Source organism: Ailuropoda melanoleuca, chromosome 5, assembly GCF_002007445.2.
Source record: "Ailuropoda melanoleuca isolate Jingjing chromosome 5, ASM200744v2, whole genome shotgun sequence".
NCBI lineage: Eukaryota > Metazoa > Chordata > Mammalia > Carnivora > Ursidae > Ailuropoda > Ailuropoda melanoleuca.
The window spans coordinates 981,631-991,031 of NC_048222.1; the positions used below are offsets into that span (position 1 = coordinate 981,631).

The window sequence follows — 9,401 nt, forward strand, 5'->3', positions numbered from 1 at the left end:
ACATGAATGAGATATTAAAACCCCCCCCCCCCGTCCATTGGGCCAAAAAGCAGCTTGGTCTAATGAAAAAAATAAAACATAATTCTTTCCATGATGAGGCAAAGGTAAGAAAGGGGATAAAATCTTCCAGAGTGAGGTGGAGGATAAACAAGAAAACGTGAAAAGGCGAACATCGAAGTGAAAAAGCTCCTCTCTAACACAGGGAACCATATCTTCCCTCACATACATAAGCTCTTGCTCCTTACCATTCCTTTGGGGCTCCCCAGATTCCTGCTCCTGCTGAATCTTCTTGGGATAGAGCTGCGCAGTCAGTGACTCATGGGGCCTTCCCAGGGGGTTCAACTTGTCCAAGAGTGTGTCCTGTCTTTCTGAATTGGCTGGGACCTGGGAACAATGAAGTATGATTAGGCTTGTAAGGTAGATTTTGTGAAAGAGCTTAAAGAACTTCAGAGAAAAGATCAAAAGAAGCATTTGCCAGGGACTAGGAACCCAAATGGGAAAAATTCTCATTCAATTGCAAATGGAAATAATGATTAAAAAAGAAGAGGCAGAAACTAATCCCTACACTTCAGGCTACCAGAGAGTGAAATTCAGTTTCTTCTCACAGCGACTGGCAGAGGTCCAGGATCACAGTCTTGCGACTTGGAAAGAACCTTAAAAATTATCTAGCCAACCTCCACCAAATGGGGGCATTTCTTCTCTAACTGCATTGTCCGATATGATAGCCGCAAGCACAGTGTGCTTACTGGGCTCTTGAAATGTGGTTTGTAGGAATGGAGATATGCACAGTGTAAAATATACACTGAACTTTAAAAACAATACAAAAAAGGAATGTAAAATACCTCATTTTTTATATTGATTACATGATTTCTTTGGGTTAAATAAAATATATTTAATTTCACTTGTTATTTTTTAAAATGTGGCTACTAGAAAATTTTAACTACACCTATGGCTCACATTATATTCTTTTGGACAGTGCTGTTCTGTAATATCCTTGATATCTATTTGAACCCACGGCAACTATTTCCACGGAAAGGGAGGGATTTTTTTTTTTTAAGCAGGTAGCTCATTTTTTAATAGATAGCTATTAATGTTGAATTCTGTTTACCTCCGTTACCTACTTACCTTCCTGTAACTTCTCATGGATCCCAGCTTTCCAAACCGAGTCTGCATCAGTTTCCTGTGTCTGTACTCAACCACCCTTTAGTGATTTGACACTGGCAGCCGGGTCCCTCCCTAAGCCTTGTTCTTCTCGAGGATAACCTATGAAATACCTCCAGGTGTTCTTTCACATGCTTTTTTTTTTTTTTTTTTTTTTTTTTTTTTTTGCTTTGGCTCGGTCCATATATCCCGATCTCTCCCAGCCAAACCAGTGTCCCCTTCCCACCTGCTTCCGAGGTTCATCCAGCTCCCGCTCCAGGTCCTCCAGCACCGTCACCGCCTCCTCCCCCGTCTTCGGATGGTGCGCCTGCACCCATGCTTGCAGGTCCCTGGGAAGAATGCTCAAGAACTGTTCCAGCACCAGCAGGTCTAAAATCTGCTCCTTGGTGTGGCATTCTGGCCTCAGCCACTGGCGGCAAAGCTCCCAGAGCTGGGAAAGGGCTTCCCGGGGCCCCGGTGCATCCTGATAGCAGAGCTTCCTGAAGTGCTGCCTGAAGACCTCCCTCTTGTGAGGGGTATAGTTCTGTGAGACGGAGTCCGGTCCCCAGCGGTGGTCTTCTGCCTTAACTACTGGAAGTCTCTTTTGTCCTTCGGGTTCTGGGGCTGCGGCCATCGTGGGCTGCGTGTGAGGTTAGTCCTCTCCGCGGCTGAGTCAGGGAGGACCTCTCGGAACCTTGTTTCAGAGAAAAGGTGGTGACCGCGGGGAAATGACCAGAGCTGCCGTGAACATGGACACCCGCTGATGGACGGAACCAGGGCGAGCAGGGGCACGGACCCAGTGTGCGCTCGGACTGAAAGCAAGGTGCTTCTGCCGACCCGAGCTACGGCTCCGAGGGTGCCGAACTCCCGCGTTTCTCACCGGGCTGACGGGCAGCCGGCTCTCGTCAGCACTAAAGAACGCCGAGCGTCCACAGCCGTGTGAGGAGGCTCGCTGATTCGCCCCGGGGTTCGGCGCTGTGGGGGCAGACGCCGCCTCGCGTTCACCCCGTCCACTCCCGAGCATCGGCCCGCGTCCTCCCCTGCTCAAGCGACGGACGCAAGACAAGCCCCCGCGGCCACAGCAGACACCTCTTGGCGGCCCGGAACAAAGGCCGGACTCCAGCCGACCAATGGGCGCCCCGCCGCCTGCCGCCGGCACTTCCGGCCGCTCTAGGAAGCCTCGCCTCGGTGGCCCCGCCCCTGGAGGACCACGTGGACGAGCGGGCTGTGCGCGGGCCCGCGAGCACGTCCTCTTTGTTCTTTCTCAAAACTTTTCCCCTCTCAAGAATTTTGTAGGTTTACTTATTAGATACGTAGTATGAAAAAGTAATACATCCACACAGTTCAATATTTAAAAAGAGTAAGTGCCCTCCAGCATCTAATCTGGACAGCCTGTGTTTCTTGGGGCACACGTACCGTTCTGTAGACAGAGCAGGCAGGTACATGTCACCCTCGCCTTCCTCCTGCACAAATGGTAGCATTTCTGCGCCTCGCTTGCTTCCTCCTAGCAGCTAATACTGGAGATTGTGCATAAAGGGTTTCCTCGATCTTGCCTTTTTTTTTTTTAAACAATTGCATAGTCTTCATTGTATGTGCCATCATTCATAAATAATTACCCCATTGATGGTGAGCAGGTTGTTTCCAATCTTCTTTTTGAAACGCTGCTCCAATAAAGAACTGTAATAAATCTTTCTCATGTGTAAGGGTATTTACATAGTATATATTCCTAGAAATAGAATTACTAGGGTACAGAGTAGGGACATTTGTACTTTTGTTACTGCCAAATTACCAATCATAGAACCTACTAGACATGTTCCTGTTTACCTATACTTGTCAACACAATCTCATAAGATATTTTGGTGTTTGCCAATCTGATGGGTTAGAAATGATTAGGTTCCCTCCCCCTTTCCCTTTCTTACACATATATTGATTATTCACCTGCTATGCCAGGCACTGTTCTGGAAGCTGGAACTATAGTTCAAGGAAAACAATACCCTTGACTACATGGAATTTGTAATTTAGTGTGTGTGCTTCTGTGTATGAGGTAGGGAGTCAGGCAATAAACAAGAAAAATATATAGTATATTAGATGGTGGATGTTAGTGCCAAGGAGAAAATAAAGGAAACACGAAGTTTGGAGTGAGAATGAAGTAATGCAATTTTATTTTTTTATTATTATTTTTTAAAGATTTTATTTATTCGATAGAGATAGACACAGCCAGCGAGAGAGGGAACACAAGCAGGTGGAGAGGGAGAGGAAGAAGCAGGCTCACAGCAGAGGAGCCTGACGTGGGGCTCGATCCCATAACGCCGGGATCACGCCCTGAGCCGAAGGCAGACGCCCAACCTCTGTGCCACCCAGGCGCCGCAGTAATGCCATTTTAAATAGGGTGGTCATGAAGGACCTCACTAGCACACTGACACTTGAGCAAAGATTGAGGGAGATGAGTGAATGTATCATCAGGGGTAAAGCTGTTTCCGGGAGAGGGATAGCAAATGCACAGCCTGGGGTGGAGTGTGTTTGAAATATTCTAGGCACAGGAAGGAGGCTTGTGTGTCTGGAGCTAAGGCAACAAAAGGTGTTGGGAGTAGAGAGAAGGAAAGATATGACAGTCACAGGTGAGTTCAAGGATACATATATTTTTTTACTCCAAGATGGGAAGTTAATCAGAATTTCTGAGCAGGAGAGTAATATGTTCAGATACAGCTATCGAAAGACTTTTCTGACTGTTGTGTTAAAAATAAACTTGTAAGTGAAGGGGGTTGGACAAGGACAGAAGCAGCGAGATAGGCTGGAAAGCTATTGCTACCTTGAAGTGGGGAGGGTTCTAAGCATGACATAAAATCCTAAAGACCTATAACTGATAACCTATAAAGGAAAAGATAAATGGAACTGGTGATGTAAAAATTTGGAATTTAAATGAAGAAAATAAAGGCTAAAGTATAAGCTCAGAGTAAAATATGTCACCCATCTAAAAGACACAGGACTGATTTTCTTAATACACAAAGACCTCTTACAAAAAAAAAAAAGAAAAATACCTCCAAGTCAATAGAAAAATTGGCAAACAACTTAGGTAAGCATTTATAGAACACAAATAGACAACATGAAAAGGTGCTCAAGTTCACTAATAAAGAATTTAAATTAAAACAATAACAAAAATATTTTAAATTATTCAGATTACTAAAGATAAAAAGAATGGTCATGTTTAGTATTGGAAAGTGTGTGAAAATATAGGCACTCTTGGGTTGTATATTTTCAGAAGGCAAGACTTTAAAGTTAGTATGTCCATACCTCTTGATCCAACAACTTAGCTTCTTGGAATTATTTATTTAGAAATACACAAGGGGCACCTGGGTGGCTTAGTTGTTTGAGCCACTGACCCTTGATTTCTGCTCAGGTCATGATCGCATGGTAGTGAGATCAAGCCCCACTTGGGGCTCCTTTTAGTGGGGAGTCTGCTTGAGATTCTCTCTCCCTCTGCCCCTCCCCCAACTCTCGAGCTCTAAAATAAGTAAATAAATCTTTTAAAAAACACACAAATGTACAAACAATAACAAAGAAACGTTGATTTAAATTGGGGATATCCAAATGTCCACATTTGGGAATTTAGATTTTTATATCCCCAACCTTTTTATTTTTTTTATTATTATTTTTTAAGATTTTATTTATTTATTCGACAGAGATAGAGACAGCCAGCGAGAGAGGGAACACAAGCAGGGGGGAGTGGGAGAGGAAGAAGCAGGCTCACAGCGGAGGAGCCTGATGGGGCTCGATCCCGTAACGCCGGGATCATGCCCTGAGCCGAAGGCAGACGCCTAACCGCTGTGCCACCCAGGCGCCCCAATCCCCAACCTTTTTAAAAGCTAAAAACTACAAGATCCCAAAGGCATATTGAATAAAAAAAGTAAGTTACAAAACAGTATATGATTATTTTTGTAGAATAATTATCTTAAATGTGTTCTCAATTGGGGTAAACTTACAGAGAACTTCATTTTATATTATGTATTTATGTAAAAGTAAACTTTTTTTTTAAGATTTTAAGTAATCTTTCTGCATCCAACATGGGGTTCCAATTTACAACCCCGATATCATGAGTCACATGCTCTACAGATTAAGCCAGCCAGGTGCCCCTCTAAAATTTAACTTTCTACAAAAATTTATTACTGGTGTAAACAGGAAAGATACTTGTTTTAAAACCTCATTTATTCTTTACAACCCACAAACAATCTCCCTGTTTGGGAAATGTCATCAATATCCTTTTCTCTCTGAAATTCTTTGCCTGACAGGTCATCTTGTAAAAGGATGTAACTCCTTTCAGATGAAAATCAGATTCAGCTTCACTATGCTTCGTAGGGCACATATAAGTGATCAAATAAACTGGGTGGCTCAGTCAGTTAAGCATCCAACTGTAGATTTCAGCTCAGGTCATGATCTCAGGGTCCTGAGATTGAGCCCCTCATCAGTCTCCGAGCTCACCGGGGAGTCTGCTTCTCTCTCTCTTTCCCTCTGCCCCTCCCCCAGCTCATGTGCTCTTTAAAATAAATAAATAGGGGCGCCTGGGTGGCACAGCGGTTAGGCGTCTGCCTTCGGCTCAGGGCGTGATTCCGGCGTTATGGGATTGAGCCCCACATCAGGCTCCTCCGCTATGAGCCTGCTTCTTCCTCTCCCACTCCCCCTGCTTGTGTTCCCTCTCTCGCTGGCTGTCTCTATCTCTGTCGAATAAATAAAATCTTAAAAAAAAATAAAATAAATAAAATAAAATAAATAAATAGATCTTTAAAAAATTTTAAAAAATAAACCTGGAAGGGTCATTTAGGAAACGCAGAAATGAGTAACTTCCAAGTAAGTCAGCTTTAGAGAACTGTCCTCTCTGGGAGAGAAATTTAAAAAGAGCATAGCTGCTGTTGTTCTTTCCATTCGAAGTACACGATGGAAAGCCAACCCCTTCCTTTGACTGGGGTGTAACACGTTGAGCAAATTAAAACTGCAGACAGTGCTCAACTTTTCCCTGCTGCCCCCACTTCAGTGCAGCGCACTTACCAGCATGTTTCTCCCTCCTTACCTAATGTCTTGTATCAAATTCTCTCACCAGGTTCCAAACACAAACCCTGCTCCAGGTCCTGAACTTCTTAAGGAATCCAGAATATTCTTCAGGTATGCCCCCGGCTTCAGGCAGCCACCAACTTCAGACAATCAGCTTGCCAGAGCCTTGGAGCTCTGTGGAAGGTTGTGGAAATGTGAGCCGTTGAACATCAGACAGAATGAGGCTTCCTGGTAAAAACCCTGGCTCTGGTCCTTGGCTTGGTTTTGTCCTTCCTCTGCCTGGATAGCGCCTCTCTGCCTTCAGGCATAAGCAGGCAGTCCAGTGTATAACAACCAGGGCTTGCTTCTCTATTTAGATCTTCCAAAGCTACCAAAACCAAACAAATAACCACCCCACAAAAACACTAGTAGACTAAAAATAACAGCATTCGATGGATGTATACTCTCATTTGCTTTCATTATTTAAAAAGAGAAAATGAATGAACTAAGCATTCAAGAAATTAGAAAAAGGATGAGAAGGAAATCCCCAACAGAAAGGTTAGTAAAGAAATAAGGATAAAAGCAAAAATAAATGAATCAGAACACAGAAAAAGTGACATTAATAGATCCAAGAATGAAACATTTGTAAATAAGCCTATTAAAAACCACAAACCTGTAAGCACTCTGGCGGCTGGAGTCATGGCAAGCCAGGCATTTAGAAAGTTTCTTCCCCTCTTTGATGGAGTTTTAGTTGAAAGGAGTGCAGCTGAAACTGTAACCAAAGGAGGTATTATGCTTCCAGAAAAATCTCAATGAAAAGTGTTGCAAGCAACAGTAGTAGCTGTTGGATTGGGCCCTAAAGGAAAGGGTGGAGAGATTCAACCAGTTAGTGTGAAAGTTGAGGACAAAGTTCTTCTCCCAGAATATGGAGGCACCAAAGTAGTTCTAGATGACAAGGATTATTTCGTATGTAGAGATGGTGACATCAGAAAGTATGGGGACTAGAATCATTATTAACATGGCATGAAGTGAAGTTGCTCATTCCAGTGAAATCTTTGGTCATGTAAATTATTTTCATGTCTCTCTTTTATAATAAACTAATAGTATCCAAACTAAAAAAAAAACCAAAAAAACAAAACACAATCCCCCCCCCCCCAAAAACCTACGGTAAATCCGACTGAGAGAAAACATTTAAAAATTGTAAATGACAAATAGCAGATGAAGAAGTAAGTATGCTACCAAAATTTAAAAAAATCTCAACGACATTGATGATTTTCTGGGAAAGAACCTGTAATTCCAAAATTCATTCAAGAAGTAGCAAACTTGGTGGGGCCCCCGGCTGGCTCAGTTGGTGGAGTCCAGTTCTTGGTCTCAGGGTTGTGAGTTCAAGCCCTATGTTGGGTGTAGAGATTAAAGTGTTTTAAAGAAAGGTAGAAAACTCTAAGTGAACCAGTCCTAAAGGAAATAATGGAAAAGGCTATCAAAGAATCATCTCCAGAAAGGCTCAAGTAATTCCGTAGTATTTTAATTTTTAAAAAGTATTTACTACAAGTGTATGAATTCTAACTTTTCCATTTGGAATATACAGAGAAATAGAAAGAAAAGGTGAGAATCACTCCCTTTTCATTATCTAAATACACTGTTGACATTTTATTACTTCCAACTTTTAATATTTTAAGTCTGTTTTACATGGTTATTATATTCTAAAAATACTTTTATAGGCTGTTTAACATTTAAATGTATTAAAAACTTTTCATTTTGTTATAAGCCTTTCATAAGATGAATTACATCTACACATTGTTTGAGGGAAGAAGTACTACCCTACAGAAGAGCTGGGACGTTCACATGAGACACAACGTGCTGGATGCTGGACACAACTGGTGTTCCACAAATGGCAGCTGTGATTGTCAGAGTTTGCAGAGGACGTTTCCTTTCGCTACATCATTTAATTAATTTATAATGAGTATTTCTATCTCACAACACAATTTCCTCTTTAGGAAGAATGGGTAAATCACATGCTTCCCAGAGAGGCCAAGCGTGAATTTTTAAAAAAAAAATATTTAAAGAAGGGGAGAGAGAGAGAGCGTGCACACACCAGCCAGGGTGGTGGTGGGGGAGTGCAGAGGGAGACTGTTAAGCAGGCTCCATGCCCAGCACCTAACTGACTTGGGGCTTGGCTCGATTTCATGACCCTGCTATCATGACCTGAGCCAAAATCGAGTTGGGACGCTTGACCAACTGCGCCACCCAGGGGTCCCTCCAGAAATGTATTCTTGCTCCTGGGAGAGAATCCTCCCGCTTGGCTGGTTTTGTTAAGAAGGCAGAGTCAGGGGCGCCTGGGTGGCACAGCGGTTAAGCGTCTGCCTTCGGCTCAGGGCGTGATCCCGGCGTTATGGGATCGAGCCCCACATCAGGCTCCTCCGTTGGGAGCCTGCTTCTTCCTCTCCCACTCCCCCTGCTGTGTTCCCTCTCTCGCTGGCTGTCTCTCTGTCACATAAGTGAATAAAATCTTAAAAAAAAAAAAAAAAAAAAGAAGGCAGTCAGGCTGAGCATGGTTGAACAGTTTTTTTTTTGTATCTAAAGGGAGGTGTTCTGTGTCCCAACACTCAGAGACCCATGCAGGGCCAGGATCCTGAGTGATAGAAAGAACAGCAGTGAACTTAGATTTGGGTGGGGGTCTTTCGTATTAGGCATTTGGCCTACGGGGCATAGACATGAAGGGTGGATTAATATCAGTGCTCCCACCTCCACCCTCTCTACCTCCACATTTCTTTCTTTCTTCTTCTTTTTTAAAAAAATATTTTATTTGCTTTATTAGCTTGAGAGAAAGTGAGAGAGCAAGAGAGCTCAGAGGGAAAGGGAGCAGACTCCCCGCTGAGCAGAGTCCTGCCGTGGGGCCCAATCCCAGGACCCTGATCACGACCTGAGCTGGGCTTCCCTGAGCCACCCAGGCGTCCCCCCACCTCACAGTTCTTTAAATCGTGCTTTCTCGCTTCATGTTTTCACTGCCTTTGCTTTGGCTTCCTGTTTGCAGTTAGTTTTTCTGGCATCTCTGGCCTTTCTCCTTCCCCCTGTTTATCCCAGACCCTCACATATTCAGAGCTTTTTCTTCTCACCTCTCCCCAATCTCCCATCTGGGTCTCACCTCCCAGCCTTCCCGCAGCTGCTCCTGTCACTAAATGCCTCAAATCTCAAAGCTGCCCTTTCTGAGCTGCACCTCTGCCTTCAGCCCCAGGCCT

The 9,401-nt window shown here is 43.7% G+C and overlaps 1 protein-coding gene across 1 annotated transcript in view; it reads right to left on the bottom strand.

The window, feature by feature from the left end:
- ZSCAN16 (zinc finger and SCAN domain containing 16) overlaps positions 1 to 2,258 on the bottom strand; it is a 10,574-nt gene extending 8,316 nt beyond the window's left edge. The window contains exons 1-2 of the mRNA XM_034660107.1: positions 1,388 to 2,258; positions 246 to 384 (exon numbers count right to left, since the gene is read on the bottom strand). Coding sequence (XP_034515998.1) covers positions 246 to 384; positions 1,388 to 1,774 — 526 coding nt within the window. The 5' untranslated portion in view covers positions 1,775 to 2,258. The remainder of the gene's footprint in view (positions 1 to 245; positions 385 to 1,387) is intronic.
- Positions 2,259 to 9,401: the final 7,143 nt, after the last annotated feature.